The 18,431-nt window shown below is 51.4% G+C and overlaps 1 protein-coding gene across 1 annotated transcript in view; it reads right to left on the minus strand.

Moving 5' to 3' along the window:
- Positions 1-309: 309 nt before the first annotated feature.
- The window catches only part of LOC119465794 (caveolin-1-like), a 94,102-nt gene continuing 75,980 nt past the window's right edge, over positions 310-18,431 (minus strand). The window contains exons 3-4 of the mRNA XM_037726246.2: positions 3,179-3,421; positions 310-2,474 (exon numbers count right to left, since the gene is read on the minus strand). Coding sequence (XP_037582174.1) covers positions 2,349-2,474; positions 3,179-3,421 — 369 coding nt within the window. The 3' untranslated portion in view covers positions 310-2,348. The remainder of the gene's footprint in view (positions 2,475-3,178; positions 3,422-18,431) is intronic.

Genomic DNA, 18,431 nt, shown 5'->3' on the forward strand with positions numbered 1-18,431 from the left:
CGCCAACGGTTTAGCGCAGCGCTCTGGTCTTTCGCGTATGAGGCATCGCAAGTGAATGAAGACAGTGCGATTTTAACAATTCGCATGGTGAACTGTGTTGTTGCATGTCATCATTTGCAAGGCAGTGAAGTTATAGCGTTGTGTATAGCTTGCACAGGCGTCGTGTATGGTTGTTTATCGTCCACCGGTTCCACCAATTCGAGCAATTCAGCAGCATCGCGAAGGCTGCTGTAGATTCTTTGTTGCCGTTACTGCCCGCAGGTGGGACTCGAACACAGAGGCACCCCAAAGAACGAAAGACGCAGGAGCTTAAAATGGATAAAAGATACTTTATTACTTTTTTTATTTCTTGCACGAAAAAAGGGGGAAGCATGGTTACAAACTTCGGCACATTCGGACCACAGAGCTACCTGCTCTGTCTTCTTCCTCGTAAAAATACTTGTGATGCTATTACACTCGCTGGCTGCAAAATGCAAACCTCGTATTGGTGGACCCACATTGCTATGAAAAGAATACGCACTTCGCTTGGTGAAAAATACGATGAGATAGGAGGAAAAAATAGTTTGTTCGTATACAGTTTTCTCCACTCGCCAAGGCTTCGGCGTTATGAAAACGTCTCATGTGAACAAAACAATATTTAAAAAAAAACATGCACAGTACGGACTGAAGCTTACGATGAAACGCAGTTGACATGCAAGAGAAGCGACGTCACATGCCGCCAATTGCTGCCTTGCTTGTGGTGTGACAATGAGTTCAGTGAGAAAAGCTGCGTATAAAAACTCTGCTTTAAAAAAAAAAAATGCAACACACGACGCCATCGCGCGTTACGATAAAAGATATACAGTAACTTTCACACACAGACACGCGCACACACATACAGACATAGGCTAAGTGAAAAATACTGTATCGGCGTGAGATTGCAGACACACATATATATAATTTTTTTTTTATTTCTCATCTCGAGCACCACGGGATTGTCGTGAAGTTCCAGAGTGCGCAAGCGTCGAACGGCCGGCTACACATTGCGCTTAGCACGAATTTGATGCTAAATTTAAGGGATTTTGGCAATGCAGAATGGCGTTCTGAAAACTGTACACACATGACTTGAGCTTGAGGCATAAAAGTCGGTGTTGCGAAAGACGCCGAGACAAGTCGTCATTGAGTGGGAAATGAGAAGGCTCACGAGGTCTTAGGCTTAGTACCCGCGGTAAGCCAAAACTGTGTTAACTTTTCCATATGTTTTTCCTCTATAGGCTATTCCTTGCAACTAGTTTGTACTATCCGTCAGTCTAGTTTAAAGTTATCTGGCTGATTCAAGCTTTTAACTATACAATGAGCTTCCGGAATTCACGGAGGACGGTTCTGAAACTTCACGACCAGCTCGTGGCGTTTTGGTTTATGCGCAATGTCATAAGGCACAAAAAAGGTATTTTTTGATGGTTTTTGATGGCAGCTTTGCGTTCCTGTGAGCAAGTATACAATGACATACAACGTGCTGTTGCAGAGTCGTTACGCAGTAGTACACTCGTCCACGTGCGCACAGTGTGCTAAAAAATGTTCGTTACGAACTCGAGAACGGTGGCCCGATACGAACCACGGGGCAGTAAAGAGGGCGACATGTTCACACTTAAAGGGGCGCTTAATCGAACGAAAACTCTATTAACGCTGGACCGTTATTCTCGGAGCTGTAGCGCCACTTCGGCGATGTGCTCCGACTTCCAAAATAAGCGTTCGGGGTACAGCAAGAATCCGCGACACTCAAGCGAAAAAAAAAAAAAAAGACAAGTTCTTTTAAGGCCGTCGGTGCAACATACTTTGGCAAAGATGCGTACAACACGTCAAGCCCTTCTTGCCCTGTTTTTCGCGCTGCAAGGCCAAGTCACAAAGAACCACCGCGTGTACTAGCTTCTTGAGCAAGGTCCAACAAGCCCACTCGTCAACACGGGTGGCCATTCACCGCAAAACTAAGGATCGGCCGAATGCCTTAGCTCGGACGCTCGTTCGAACATTTTTTTCCTTTGTTTCTCAGGATACTGCTTCGTTATCATCGAGGAGGTGTGGGAGGGGATCGGATTGCCAACCGAGAGAAAAGAACGAAACGAAACTGGCGTGGGGTAAGGGGTTGTTGGGCTAAGTGCGCGACGGGTCAGAGGTCATCGAAGCTCGGTGGGTGGGCCTCCTCGCCCCGTTGCCGAAGGGTCGACGAGGGGGGTGTGGGTCCACCGTCGTCGGGGCTTCCCGGCTGCGCTTCCGCTGGCCTCCGCAAAATTTGTTCCGGCACCGCCTCCATCCGCTGCCGCTGGCTCAACCGCGGACACGGGAGCCACGGAGCGTCCGCAGCGCCGCCTTTACGGGTCGTGGGCGAAGTCGTTCTTGGGGTAGACCTGCGTTCGGGTGACGCGCACGTCTCCGGCCACCTTGCCGATCGACTGGAACACCGGGTCCAGCAGGGTCCGCACGAGGCCGCCCCACACCTGCACACCACAGCGAAAAAAAAAAAAAAAAAAAAAAAAACGGGTTATGAGGTGAAGGAACTGTGTGTGACGGCGCTGTTCTGCCCTGCCTTCGACGGCCAACGAGATACTCTGCGGTACTAGGCCTCAGCTGATTAGACGATAGACCCTTCTCGGAAGAAAAGATACTGGCAAGCTGGCCGAAGTATGCTCTTCTATGCACAAGGCCAATAATGCGCATGCTTGCGCTTCTTGAAGGCGACCGGACTACGCTGCCACGTGTGATTACTTAAGTGGACATTTCTCCGAGGGCATGAACATTGATTCTCCCTCTATTGGCTACTGTTTTTTAGTTTCCCTTTCTCTAAGTGAAGGGTAGCCAATCGGGCACGGCCTTAACCTCCTCCCTAGCCTATTCCTTCTCCCTCAGCGAAGGACGACGTCAAGCTTCCTGCCGGGGAACCAGATGGTCGTAACCAATGCACGCGGGTCATCGCTGATAACACGGACTCGCGGAAGCACACTCTTCACGCGTCACGTCCAAGCACAATCACGGGGACCGATCGAGCGTCGTAAGGTTCATGAAACTCTAAACTGCCGTTCACCCTTAGAACTTATAACAGCCGGTTTCAAGTTGTCTACACCAACAGGTGCTCAACGGTTTCCTCGCTACTACAACATGAGTCATACACGTGCGTACAGACAGCAATAGACAAGCGTCGTACCCTGTGCACGACGTGCAGGATCACGTCGAAGATGCGCAGCGAGGGCGTCAGCAGCCACACGTGGACCAGTGAGAGCAGGGAGAAGAGGAGGCCCCAGGTGAGGCCGCAGGGCAGCGCCAGCAGGGCGGCCAGCAGCCGGTAGCACCACAGGCGCGTGGTGGAGAACACCAGGTAGGTGAGCTTCCAGGCGCCGTCGAAGCCGTGGCTCGCGTCGGGCTCGGCCAGCACGTCCTCGAACACCAGCTGCGTGGCAGAGGAAGGCACAACACGGGTCAGGCAATTGAGATGCTACAGGGTCAGTATATATAGACTAGTGCGCATTCTGGAAATGGACACGACGTGGACGAAGTATTATTTTCATGTCGGTACACGCGAATACGATAGGAACGCAGAGAGGAGAAAGAGCTAGCCGGCAAATGTCACCAGGAGGGGCACAGCGCCTGCCGGCTCTAGAAGTAGAGTCATAGAAAAAAGATAAGTGAGTGGAGAATAGGAGGGAAGTAATATGAGTGAAGAAGAGCAAGAGAATATAAGAAAAATGGTGGGTACAAAGAAAGGAAAGAAGTAAATGGGTAAATGGAGAGAAACACAAGAACGAAAGATGTATCAAACATTCATCAGGCGACATTTAACGTCCGGCATACGGTCCACAGATTAGCACAAAATTAGAACTTATCAGTGATCAGAATGTTTAGGCCTTAATTGGGAGTCTAAATGTGTCGCCTTCAAAAGTTATAGAAGGGCTCTGTGAGTTTGATCCCAAATCAGGGTAGCGGAAAAACATGCAAAGCACGGGCAGGGCAGGGGCCCGTCTGGTGGTAGCTTCAAGCGAAATGATCAATCGACCTATGTATGCATTTATTTTAATCCATTTCTGCAAAACATGGACAAAAGAGCAGCTATACTTTCAGAGGATCGTACGCGACGACCGGAAATGACAAACAAGGGTCGATACCTGCGTTAAATCCGTGAACGTTTGCTCAATTGTTTCCGCGCATTGCGAGCGCGCCGAACTAACAGCGACGCGCGCAATTTCAGCCGATAGCAACGATGTAGTGGAGTGGCTACACCATAACAGGCAGGTGTGATGAAGAACGATTGAATATGGGATGCACTCAATGATGACACCCTCATACTCATTACCGCTTGAAACATTTAAACGTGTCACGCCTTATACAGGGTATTACATTATAGAGGGAGCCGTGCACTTTATGAGCGTTTGGGCACCCAAGCGGAAGCGCACGGTATATATTCAGCTGTGATCTCCCCAGTCACCGACTTCAGTTTATTTTTTTACACGAAGTGGACGGGAAACCGAGCCATGCTAGAACCGAGAAGAGAAACAAGCGGCATCGGTGAGTATTGTGTCGTGACACGACAAATGGTATATCCTGAGAGCACCAGGGCAGATTGAGCACCTGTCGCCGCATCTGTACACAAGTCTTCTCGGCGCTGTACAGTTTTTAGGAACTTTTCTTTTGCTTAGCAACCAGCTAATGAGGGTACAATCACACTATAGAGCCAGGAGATCCACACGCGATATCAACAGATAGCGTGGAATGCATGAACGACGTATTAAACGAAGGCAGGCTGACGCCGCCCAAAGCGAGCACACGGAAGCCAGTGGAGTTACCGCTACGGCAGTGCGACGACTTTACGACTGAATGTTTTCTCTTTGTCCAACAGCCCGTCAGCTACTTTGATCGGAGACTTATCGCACGGTCCAATAACGTTCTTTATTGTAGCACAGTGAAACGAACAGCTAACTCCCCGACACCGAGCAAGATGACGAACGCCGGCCCCTCTTCTCCATCGACGAGCGAAGCGCTCGTCACTGAAATGGGGAGCCCGGCGTTGCCCCATCACACTGCTCTCGCGCGTGTCTCGGATGTAACACTTTTTTGAAACATCGCGACGGCGTACGCGCGGGGCACAATGTGCACCTTTATTGGCGTAACCGCGTGGGCCCGGCCATCAGCCTTCCTCGGCTTTACAACGCGGCAAAAAAGAGCACCCCCCCCCCCCTCCCTCCCTTACTCCTCAACCCCACTGTACAATCATCTCGGTCGCACGGGGCACGTCTTGACACCCTCGGGCGCGCGATCCCCAGAGAATTATATACCCCCGCAGCGCGAAGAGCGCCTGTCTCTTGGGAAGGCGTCGAAAGGCGGTGCTAGTCTACGACGACGACGCGGAAACGATCCCCCTTCCAAACAGAAAGGACCCGACCAACTAGACCAACCGACCGGCCGGGCCCGACTGATGCCGTATGCTGCAGCGCCGGCGTGTGATCCCAAATAAAGCGGATATAGACACGCTCCTTTGCGCGCCGTCAGCGGCTCGCTCGAATCAGCAAGCACTGGAAGCGGCGGGCCCTTTTCTTCGCACGCGAGGGACACACACGAGTGATGGGCTATATAGTCGCGCAGAGGAGGGGAGGGGTGAAAGAGCGCGGACAAAGGCGAGCCTTTCTTGCACGACTCTCGTGTATCGCTTAACAAGAACGAACGGAATTCAGGGCTTCCCCCCTCTTCACCCCCACATCTCTTGCTTGAGCTTCAACCCCCCCACCACCACCACCACGACTATACGCTCCCTCGACGAGAGAGGCTCAAAGGCACCCGCCGCACGCAGCGGCAGCGAGCGATGCGGCGGCCAGCTGAGTTTGGGGTCGAAGGAAGAGGCGGAGGCCCTCGGGGAATGCGGCGTCGAGAGCGCCTCAAAAACTCGCGGGCGGAAGCTTAGGCTTCATCTCTCAACGGCCCACACAGCAGCGGCCGTAGCGCGCTACATGTCGTCTTCTTCCGCCGTGGTCGTACGCCGTTACCGACCCCCCTCCTTTTTGGGCGACTCCGTGTGCTTGTGTGGAAGGAGGCGAGAGGACGGTGTCTGCTGAACGTCAAGTGACGAAGACGACGATGACGGGAAGAAGAGAAGGAGTGAGGCATGCGCGTGACGGGGAGGCCCCCGCGTAAGGGGGTAGTGGCCGGCGTTGTTTAGTTGCTTGGCCCGCGGAACTTGCGTGGCATGGCTATACGTCGCATCTCTTCTCCGTTTGGCACGGAACGATCGTATCGAGAGAGCTCGAGTCGGAAATGAACGTAGGGAGGAGGCTTTCACTTTGCAGGGACGGTGTACCGTCGAGTCCACAGCCGGAAAGTTTCGCCAGGACGATTATAGATAGCATGGTGCTCCGTATGGAGAAGAAGTAAGTCGTCAGTACGTCGTGCGTAAGTCGTCAAGAGGAAAAGAAACACAGGCAGGCGAGAATGACAAACTCGCCTGTTAGAACGATCCCGGTGTGTCTGTTCTACAGAAATATAAAATCGCCAAACTCAACGGCCAACTCCCCCTTCCTTCCAGTTCCACTCTTGTCGCGCAACAGTTAAGCGGTAATGACGATGTCATCACAAGTTAAAAAAAAAAAATTTAATTCAGGAATTTTTTTCGTGCCAAAACCACGATCTGATTATGAGGCGCGCCGTATAGTGGGGGACTCCGGATTGATTACAAATTGATTACAACCTTGATTGATTACGACTCTTCTCCAGCGGCACGCGTAGAATCTGCATCGTCGTGTCCAACTCTTCTCCAGCGGCACGCGTAGAAGTGCATGATTATGACAATACGTCATCCAGGACGCGTGGACACGTGACCATTAGCTTCCTGTAGCCTCTTTAGCTCAACAGGGCAACGCCGTATCGGAACGCGTACAGATGGAGCGCAGTTTTTGCCTGCAGGAAAAGCATTCCGTGGTTCATGCTCCCTGGCTCCAGACAGCTAATGAAGGATGGAAACGATCGGAATGCCTTGTGACGAGAAACAGGGCACGGAGCACGATTTGGCGCGGTCAGTATACCGCGGAGAAGTCAGGAGGTCGGCCGCCGCGGGGAGACGCGCAGACAAGACCTTGGCCGCGAACGAATGCCAGACACCGCGCCGGCAACGGCCTCACGTCAACGCTCGCCGTCGGGCGTACACACACACATACACACGGGACCCAAGAACCCCGAGTAAATACACGGGGCCTTGCACTCTCCGGGCTCACCAGAGTACGAGCGTATATATGTTATCTTTACGTGCCATTGTCCTTTCTGGCACCACGCGCTTGCGGGAGAGATTGCGCGTTCCACGACGGAGTCCTTCTTAGCGACCCTGCGGCCTTGTCCGTTTGTATACGGCGCGTTACAGGCGTCTAGTACGTATCGTAGCGGCGACTGTCTGTTCTTTGCAAAAAGCGTGATAACTGCCAGGATTGGGGCGTTTCCGGCCGAGCAAGCTGGAAGGAAGTCGTGTAAACACGCCAGGACTGAAGACTATGGACCGCAGACAGAGTGCTCTGGGTCGGGGGGACATCTGCCATCTTTATACTTGTCATCTTCTCGTGGCTTCGGTGTATGCGAGGGACCGTTTTATTTCGCGTGTACGGCTGACGAGCCCGACTGTTTCTATCCTATAGCAGTTCGCAGTGGCTTTTCACTCTTTTCTATTTCTCCTATAAGATACAGTCGCGTTGCAGCGGCCGTAGTCGGTGCATCCGACTGTAAGAAGCTGGCACGGCCGTCTCTTCGGCTGGGAATTGTTTCACTAAAGCAATAGAAATTCTCACTCCGTGTTTCGGTTGGCTCGTGTATATGCTTTGTGCGGGGAAGGAAGTCGTAAAAAAGATGGAGCGTGGATAAGTTGGCAGGCAGCTCGTTCTGCCGTCCCCTTACGGGTCGTGCATTCTGCAGTCTTCGGCCTGTTTCAGAAACAGCTTGACGTGGAGTTGCTTACACCAAAATTTGCTACCGAGCAGAACGACTGAAAGCGTATGGAGCCGCAGTCAACCTACGAGGAAACTAATTGATCTGAACGGGGCAAGCAAAAGAAAACCCAAAACACTCCACATGTGGCACTCGCGGACGAGTCAAGTCTTTATCGATGTGTCCAACGATAAGACGGCAGTTACGCCGAGGAGAAACGCCGCATTAATTGTGACCACGTCGTGCTCTTTAACGTGCACTTAAAACACAATACGCGAGCGTTCTCTCTCTCTCTCTCTCTCTCTCTTTTTTTTTTTTTTTTTTGCTCTCATGTTACACCTTTACCGGCAGCGAACAACGTCGTAACCATCGAGCAAAATACAGGCAGCAAGCTCGTGCGTCTACCATACTGAAAACTGATCTCTCTATGCCTGGGAAAAAAAGAAAAAAGAAAAAGCAGCCAACCGCAGAATATGGAGCGAACACAGTGCGAGCATCAGAATGCGCGGTTCGCACCTTTTGAAAGAAGAAAAAAAAATCATAAAATGAGAGTGCTTGTTTAGAAGCGGCCGGTTGGTGCTCCCGCGGTTGGGGTAAGCTCTTAAATTTTGGCTCGGCAGCGGGCGGTGGCGGCTGGCGTGTAAACAAATGCCGCGCGCCCCGTCGAAAACTGCGTAGACCTTTTGCGAGGGCGTTTCGAAAAAAAAAAATAATAAGGAATGAAGGACGGCCGGAGTTAAAAATATCTTTCTTTACCGTGGCGGGAGTGGCTCGCAAAGGCAAACACTACTGCCGCCTGGTCCGGCGAACGATATATAGGACCAACACGGCGAACGCAAGGAAGAGCCAGTGAGTGGGTTTTCAACGCGGGACTCACTCGATAGAAAAATAGCAGCATGACGCAGCAAGTTTTTCACGAAAGTACGCGGTACAACCGGAGAAGTCGGGCATAACCGCACCACATACTTTCTGCAACGGCGCTGGCATACATTTTCTTTAGCTCTTTTCTCCGCGGTGGTAAATGTGGTCAAACGCTAAGAAACGAAATTCTAGGGTATTGCGTGACAGAACCACGATCTAATTATGAGGCACGCCGTAGTTGGGGACTCCGGATTAATTATTACCATCTGGGGTTCTTCGTGAGCGTGTTAGAGAGCGCTTGCTATGTAGACATTACGATATAAAAAATTCTCAACTCTGACACCGCAATGTATCTCGTAAAAAGGCGAAGCAGTTTTTAGAAATATGTGGTCAGTAAGCATTTTGCCGTCAACATAGGCAAATCTCAGCCCGTATTAATTATACGAGTCTCAGATGTGTCTCTCCAATATCTGCAACGTCACAGCCATACAACTGATACTTGGAAAAATAGGAATGTCCCACTTACTGTATTTGATCTTTGTTTCGGCTGAAGCTTTTTTTTTTTTTTCTATGACATTTCTAGCGAATTCGCAAAAAGTGTTTAGCGAAAATGAACCTCAGATGCGTGTCGGACGTCATTAATGCGGTCGGAATTTTACGCTAACAGGATGTTGAAACGAATTGGACTAGCCATAAACCCGAGCCAGCCTATACCCCTGGTGTCAAGTGCCACACACGCTGCAAATAATGAATGGCTTCCGAGATCGAGGTAGCGCGCGAAGATCGAGCGCGCCACCCGAATCTCGGAGGCGTGAGTTCTCGTCCTACGCGTCCTCACATCGCGAGGCGCGTTTTCCCACAGCGTCACGTGCGGATTATGCGTGGCCGAAACCGTCGGTTCGACAGACAATTGCGTAACTCTATCCCGCTTCTGTCCCTGCCGCGACGCGGTCACCTTCTGTTGGCAACCGAACCTTCGACCTTGGTCTACCGGAAACGCGTCTACCTCTCTCGGCGTATAGTTATGATCCTAGTCGTACACACGTGGTGTGCATGCGACTCCACAATGCATAACGAGAACGACCGAGAAGAATGTGATTGTTCCTAGTGGGGAGCTCGCGCCAACTGCGCGGACGTCACGTGATACCGTTCCAGACGGGTCTGAACTGCACCGGGGAAGTATAGAGAGCGAAGGGAACGGAGCAACTGCTCACGCGACACCCCAGTTACTTGGCCAGGCTAATTGTCTGTATGATTATTTAGTTGTTTGCAAATGTTGGTCGTGACGTTGAGCGCGGTGCTTAGCGCAGTTGGAAAGGTTCCTCTGCAAAAATTACGAATGATGATCAATTTCATCTCAAAAGGAAGTAATGAAACACAAGAAAAAAAAATAGCAGAGATACAATATTTCCATAATGGCTTTTTGTAAGAGTTCCGATCACAGCGCAACCGCCCTTTTTTTAGGAGAATTTCAACATGTTTCCTATTGTCTGTCTTTTTTTTTTCAGTAACTGGTATGAATTTTGTTTTAATTCCTTATAATTCTTATAATAATAATACGGAAGAGATATGCGATTACTCGGTTACTCGACAGCATACTGAACTTTTTGCACTGGAGTACTACGATCCAAAGATCGAGTAACGAAAGAGTACTAATGCAAGCACGCGTAGGTTACACCTTATCTCAAATGGAGAGGTACGAACACTTAATTCGCGTTGTTTGCCGGTGGTTACACAAAGAGCTTTGTGTATTACTTTCTTTGACGTAGACTCCGCGACATACGTTCACTATCTCACACGAAGTATACGTGGCTGAAGTTTGCACTGGTTGGGAGCTTCCTAAGCGCAGTTCCGGGGCTGTTTATATATACTTAACTACGTGATCGGCGTTCTTTTCTCCGTGCCTTATCTCATTTGCGTGCAGACGAGAGGACAGGATTACCCGAGCGCGCGCCTCGCAATCTATGCGCACGTTAATGGCCGCCGGATGTATAGTTTCGTAATCGTGACTGATTACCCTTATTAGACGGTCGCCGATGCAGTGGCGGCTCTCCTTTATGCCTCTTCTAAAAGGCTTCGGACTATAACGCCCCAAAGCCTAAACCACGGATGCACGCAACGCCGCGTGAAACACAGTGGTTGAAAACGCTATCACGCGGGGCCCCGGCCTCGTGATGAACAACAAGCGGTTGCTTGTACTCGTCGCGGGAGCTCGCTTAAGTAAGCGTACGGATGTGGAAACGCATCCACCGCTAAATTGAGGCATCATGCCTATAGTATTACACCTGGTGGTCGGAAGTGAACCGCATCGCAACAAACAACGGCGGAAGCAAAACAAAATAATGACGAATAGCAAGCCTGTCACTCTCTCTCGTGCACTCTCCACCAACTTGCTTATTCTAGCCCCCGTTGGGCACAGCGGAAAGAGACATCCCATCTCGGTTCACCATGCATTCCTTCTCAAAAATTCATTTATAGGCGGTCTGTAGAAGGTCTCTAGACGTTTTCTCTGTGTCTATCGGCAGCACGCAGACTCGGCGACCTTCACTCAAAGTGAAGCTCTTTATGCCTCTCTTTGTCGAAGAAAACCTTCGCGAATTCGACCAAGGGTGAGTGAAACTTCGTTTTCTTTCCTCTCCCACTTTCTTTCCGCGCAAATAAACCACAGATTGTGCGACAAACTCGTCCTGGGTACATGGATAACGCTTCATATTGCAAGGCAACGCCTATGGTCCCGTAGCATTAGAGGATGCCGTGTAGTTGACGATGACGGATAACACCGAACTTGCCAGGTTACGGCCCCGTTTCGCGCCGTGCTTGGAACGGCCCCTTGTGCTTACGGCCCCTTGTGCTTGGAGCGTAAGGGCAACTTCTGCCACATTGCTCAGAGAGAATAAAGAAGGGGTGGGGGGGGGGGGAGAGAAAGAAAAAGGCGGGACACGAAACGAGCTTCTCTTAACTTCGTTACCAACTTCGTAACGGAACTTCACTCGAAAGTTGGTTATACGAACTCTGCAACGAACTCTAGCACTTTTCGCTGAACTGCAGAAGCAGGAGGAATACCAGAGGCCATTCATCTTCTCCGCCCGAGTCTATATATCTGTTTTCACCACTTAGTTTTCGCATTCCCTCTACGGTCACGAGCGTCGATATTTTTTTTGTACAAACGCGTAATAGTTACTCGCCGCAACGTCTGCGACAGTGCGCGCGCCTCTCGTTGCAAAGCGGCGGGGGGGGGGGGGGGGGGGGGGGGGATACGACGCGTTCCAGACACGACGACCCGACACACCTTCCGGTCCTGCCCTTCCTCGTTCCACTTTGCCTATTTTTACGTCTGCACGTTTGGCCAAGAAGAAGAAGAAGAAGTAGGCAGACAAACCGGAAGAAGAGTGGAGTCGGGATCTTTCTCGACGCAGAAGCGCGCACGCGACGACCTGCCCTTGCCCCCGTGACGTCGCCTCGTACAGAGACCGTTCGTCTCCTGCTTCTTAGCCACAAGCCGAGACGAAGCCGATCGCGAGAAAAAAAGAAAGGCCGGCGCTTGCACGCTGCTACCAATCCGGGCGTGCGTGTGTGCCTATAATTCAGCGCTGCAGTGACCGTGAGCATCCCCCCTCTCTCTCTTTAGTTCGGGCAACTCGTTACGTTCCAGACCTTCATAGCGGGTGCTCGCGACGGGCCCATCAGTGCATCTGCATGCGGAATCGAGGGAGGGTAAGGGAAGCCGAATCGGTCAAGACGAGAGAGAGAGAGAGAAGACCGGCTGTCTTTGAGAAGCCGTAAAGAAGCCAATGTTGGGCCTGCGGCCCGGGCCTGAGGAAACAAAAGACAGACGCAATAAGACGGGGATAGCAGAGCGCCCGGTCGCTTGAGAGGGCGATGGACATTTTGGCGCCGGGGATAGCAGCTCGCCCGTGCACGCATGGCTGACTGCTGCTCCCTCCTCTTCCTCCGCTGAGCTTCGAGTGAGTGAAGCGGCGCCGCTTTTCGACGCTGCTCCGTGTCTCTGCGTGTTTGTGTATACGTATATGTATATATGCTCCTTACTTGGGCCCCATGGAAACAAAGTTACGGGCTAAGTGCGAACAAAAAAATAATAGGAAAATGGATAGAAAAGCGGGGGTCAGGTAGGATAAGAAAAACAAGAAACAAGGAAGAGAGGGAGGCGCTGAGTGGAGAGGAGGAAAGAAGAAGGAGGAGGGTTGATTGGTCTCCCGGGCGGCAATGGCAACAAAGCCTGACACAACGGGCAAGCAAACAGATGCATGCGAAAAGAAGCACCGCGTCCGACTCGGTGGTCACGCGAACCGAACCTGAAGAGGAGGAGGGGAGAGGTTGTTGTTGAAGGGCGGAGAGTCCAGGGGGCGGTAGTGGGGGGTGAGGATGATGGTCTGCGAACCGCGAAGTTCGATGACCGCTGCCAGGCTTAACACCCCCCCCCCCCCCCTCCCCAACCCCCTGGTCTCCCCCGTCCCTGTTCCTCTGATGCTACTGCGTCCCCGTCACATGGCGACTGCGCGTTTTTTCGAGAGAAAGGGAAAAAGGGCTGTTGAGCTGCTGAAAGGGGATGTGAAGGAGGGAAGGGCTAGTGCGCCGAGTCCAGACGAGAGGATGTCGTCATCCTCCTTTCAATATTTTCTTTATTCCATTGTTTTTATTTGCTTTCTCTACTTTCTCTTCTGGCGAAGCGTCCGCTAGCCGCAGCGGAAGCAGTTGACGATCGTGCCCCTCCCCCTCTTCACTTCCAGCAGAGGCTCGCGCGCTGACCGCTGGTCTAGCGTCGCCGTACTCGGAACAGGACAGGCAGAGGACAGACACTTGACAATCGTGACTCGAGAAACTTTTAGACATAAGTTAGCGGCGATGAGGTAGGGACTGCGTCGGTGTCAAGTAGCACTTACACATCGCAACGGCTTTTTATTACTATAACACGCGGGCGCGTCCTCACAAACACACAGGCAGCGGGCATTAGAACTGCCAACAGAGGAACATGGAAACGCCAGCTAGTGACGCAACAGCCCACCTGAGCCAGCCTAATGAAAGTGCCTGTTCTTATGATACACGTCTCTTTCTCCGCCCATCTTCGATTCTTTTGTCCTTTATGAAGAGGGGCGTTAGCATTCATGGGCGTTTTGTACCGGATCTCGCCCACCGTTCAGTATTCAATCAAAGCGAGCATAGAGAAGGGAAACGCGCTTCACGGCACCTGTCCTTTTGTCTTTGAGCCAGTTAGAGCGCTGTGAAAAACCCGGACGTAAAAAAAAAAAAAAAAATATGGTTTGACCCGCGGACCCCCTGCATATACTAAGTGGAGCGACGCTCGTTGTTTAGAAACCTTTGTCGCCATCTGTTGAAGTGCGTGAAAGCTGTACGCGCTACCGAATCAAGCAAATAAGAAGTAACACGAAAAGGGAACACTTTCGCTTCCGCTTGTAGCTCGAGAATCACACACAGAGACGGATTTGCCAATAAAATCAGTAAATTTAATAGACGCTTACACGCGTGCTGTTGTTAGGTGTTCTATTAGTAAACGTATCAACAAATAAAAGCGGGAAGATGTGCTGAATATTTCTGGCACGCGCGCTCGTGCCAAAAAATTCGAAACGGCCTGCGAAGTGGAGGATGCTCGCCGTAACTTCAGCTATACTGTAACAACTTAAACGCTCCGTCACTGCATATTCAGCAGTGACGTCAGAGCTGTACGGGTCGCTTCAGCCATTCCGGAATGAGAACCAAGAAGAGGGAGTCTTTCTTATGTCCGCGCGCTTATTCTTCCGCGCGTGACCACACCAGTTGTATACGGAAGGATCACAGATAGATTAGCAGCGCGCAATTAAATAAACAGGACAGTGGTAGAACCCTTCACCTCGGTTTTTGTTCCTCAGAGGCAGGGGGAAATCGCTAGCTGCACGGATCTGCAGAGACCAAATGTAAGCATCGGATCACGCGTCTCCTCGAAAACTGCGCCTGATGCACATGACGTGAAGCAGGCATATTCTTCGCAAGGTAGCCGGAGGCTTTCTTTCTTTCGTTCTTTCTTTCTTTCGCGGTGCAATGGAGGCACACGAATTCTGTCCGAGTTCCCGAAACGAGACGAATCGCGCGCAGCTATAAGGGCCATAAAGCGATTTCCGCGCGCATGAGAAGTCCGCGCACTCGAAACCCCGAAAGAAAGAAAGAAAAAACACCGCGACACGCGGCCAGGGTTCAGTGTACACACATCGCACCGGAGGAGCACGGTAGCAGCAGCCGGCGAGCACACGCAGTGGTCGTTCTGTACGCGAGACATTAGTTTATATATGGCGGCGGCGCCACTGGATGTTGCTGTACACACACGTGAGGGGCGCACCAGCAGCAGATCCGCGCCCGGAGAAGGGACGCGCGAGCCATGGCGGGCGTCTCTTTCTGGCGGCCGTTTCGACTAATGGACCCCTTTCCTGCACCTGCGCACACGCGGGGTCTAAATTGCGTCCCGTGCACCCTCCACTTGGCGTCGGTGGGAGGGGACGGCCCCCTTTCAGCGGCGTCCGAGTCGCCCCCCCCCCCCCCCCCCCCCCACTTCGTCGGATGCGAGTGTGCGCGCACGCACGCGCGCTGCAGAGCGGACCGACCGACCGACCCACCACAAACGGCTGGACGGTTGGGGTCCCGGCCGAGGGCTATACCGTAATATCCGCCGTACGATACACGTTCACGTGTGCGGGGTGTGCGTTTTAGCTGAGCGAGAGAGGGAGAGACTTGAGACGTCATTAACCACCGCGAAAAAGAACAACGGACGACAACAGGAAGAAGTACACAGGGCAGAACGCTAGGTCCCGTGTGCTTCTTGCTGTTGTCCGTGGTCTTTTTCGCGCTAGTTAATGATGTCTAAAGTCTGGAAATAAGCACCAACTAGCCCAACTGGCTTATCTGAGAGAGAGAGAGAGAGAGAGAGAACTGTTCATTTAAAATCAGGTACGTTTGCCGGCGTAGGAGTATTCGTCTACGTGCAACTCTGCAAGGAAGAGGTGCAGAGAAAGTGAAAAAATAAGATAACACAACCTTGATATCTCGATTTAACTTTTGCAGCTTCTTCAACAAGAAGACCTGCGCGCATTTATTTAATTAAAATAATGCCGTGCGGCACCCTGTGCGGTCAAAAAAAAAAAAAAGGGGGGGGGGGAGAGAAGTGCAGCCATCTTTTTATGGAAGAGCGCTGAGCGACGGGACAAAGACAACACAAAGAAACGCTACATTTTCAACCCTTCTGCATCTTCGTTTCTTTTCCTCAGTAATCTACCGTTTAAGCTGTATAATGTCAGGGCCCTCGGTTGACTTCTCGCTACTTGAATTTTTATTGTAACTCTCACTTGAACGTAAAAAAGAGTGATCGCAACTACCGTAAGACGGAAGAATTGTCAGATAGGAAATAGCTTTTTTTTTTTTTTTTTTTTTTTTAGTTCTTTGATTCTCGTGTATTCAAGCACTAACGAGTTTTATACATTTTCTTAACTTGTTTCTATTGTTTTTCATTTTTTTTTTCATATTATACCCAGATAAGTCGCTTCCCCTTTCCACTCCGTCTTTTCGCAACCCCGACCATTGTATTTCATAACAACAAGCTTTCGAAATAGCCGCCTATAGAGAGAGTACCGTATGGAAGGAAAACGTCGCAACGACGGTACAGCGCATGCGCGAATCCCGAACTCGGCCGCAGCCACTATATCCTCGCGCAGGCCCAATATCGCGGGCTTATTAACTACGGGTCCGTTATATTTCCAACCCCCCCCTCCCCCCTCCCCCCCCCTCTTCCATTCGAGTTCGCATTATACGCGGGCATATACGGCAACTCGGCTACTACCGCCAGCTCTCACTCCCCGCTGCCGGAGAGAGCGAGGGTGGGCTTTCCTGCGACGCGTTGCCATTGTGCGCGCGTAATTCGCGCCGAGGTCGTTGAACGCCGTGCACCTATAGTCGACAGACACTGAGTGTCCCCCCAGCAGTGCGGCTGGCCGCACGTTGGCGTCGCTCTCTGCCTCTGCACTACGCACGTGACTGCACTGCGCGTCTGGCGGTGCCTGCGTCTCTTGCACTTGCGCGCAGTGCTTACGTAATGCGCCTATACAAGCGACCGAGAGACGCTGCCGGCTGTGCGCGCTTGACAGCGCAAACGTGCAGTGTAGTTAGTCACGCAGCTGCACCAGCCGTGGCACTGCGTCGTATCGGAGAACATCAGACACACCGGAAAACGGCGCATCGAATACAGCCCCGAAACTTCCGTATGTTTCCAGCGAAGTTATACACAGCACCCAAGCCTCGTAGGGGCGGGAGTCAAAGGAAAAACATATCGGCCGGTGTGTGTAATGTCAGAATTTCTTTTTTTCCAGGCCCGATTCTATTCCCTTCTCATAATTCACCAAAAAGGAGTTTGCCAAGAAACAGCTATCTGGTTGCGAGTGTATCCTATCGAAATGCATGCCGTCACGGGCGAGCGTACTAGAACTTAAAGGTGGCGTCGTCTATTCGCCCCCCCCCCCCCCCCCTGCTTTTTTTTTCTTTTTCGTTTTTGTGGCTTTTATAACGTATAAAGTGTTCGTGCGGGGTAAAACTGACATTTTCGGTGTCGTATAAATCAAATTTATCAATCCAGCTTAACTTAATGTTAAAATCAGATTGTCGGCGCTGTGGGTTTATGGATGCTGCAGTGGAGCACCTCCTGAGGATTAATTTTGACCCCCTGAGGTTCTTGAACGGGCACCGAAATCTCAGCACTATAGAGCGTGTGTTGCATTTTGCCTCCATCGAAACGTGGTCGCCGCGGTAGGGTATCGAACCTACGACCTCTCAGCGGTACAACGCCACAGCCACACAGTCGCCGCTGTGCCTCTAAAGAAAGAAAAAGAAATAGAAAAAAAAGCAAGGGAAAAAAACGAATTTGCACGTTGCGTTTGTAGGCCGCGTCAGGGCATATGTGGAGCACTGTATAGGTTTCACCCAAACAAGAAATGATAAATCAACAAGGCCCCGGAGTGGCAGCAGGAGCACAGAACGGTGTCTTTTCGATTCGTGCTTCCATATTTAGCCCCCCCCCCCCCCCCCCCCCCCCCGCTGCGCCGCTGAAGCGCGCAGAAGACAGCGCAAGAACAAAAAGGAAAGCAAGAAAGCTACTTTAAAGCCAATTCAAAGCCAAGACCATCCCAAGAAAGACGCGCTCGATTGGTTGACCCGCGGCCACGCTTCTCTTGGCATACATTATCGGCTCACGACGCCCCTGGCGTCAAAAAAAAAAAAAGGAGCCTGCTCATGATACGTGGAGTGTCGTCTATACGGTAACGATGTTACCTACATTCAAATATAAACGAAGAAAGAAAAGAAAGAAAGGGCTCGCTGAACCACGAGAAAGCGTCGAGCCATTGGGCGTAAGCTTTGCCTCACAATTCGTTTCGCTACGTAGCTACAGAGGGCCCCGTTTCACCTCAATCCTGAACGCCTTTAGCACGCCTCGTCGTACAATCTCACTTTCTTTTCTTTCTTTTTAACCCAACGCACGTGGAACTCCCAACCCGTCTCGACACAGCCCATCGCCGATGCCTAACCTGGCGGCTCCTCACAAAGCTTACGACGCTGCTAGAGAGATAAAAGAGAGAGGGCAGGCAGAAGCGAGCCCG

The sequence above is a fragment of the Dermacentor silvarum genome, chromosome 10 (assembly GCF_013339745.2).
Source record: "Dermacentor silvarum isolate Dsil-2018 chromosome 10, BIME_Dsil_1.4, whole genome shotgun sequence".
In the NCBI taxonomy this organism is placed as follows: Eukaryota; Metazoa; Arthropoda; class Arachnida; order Ixodida; family Ixodidae; genus Dermacentor; species Dermacentor silvarum.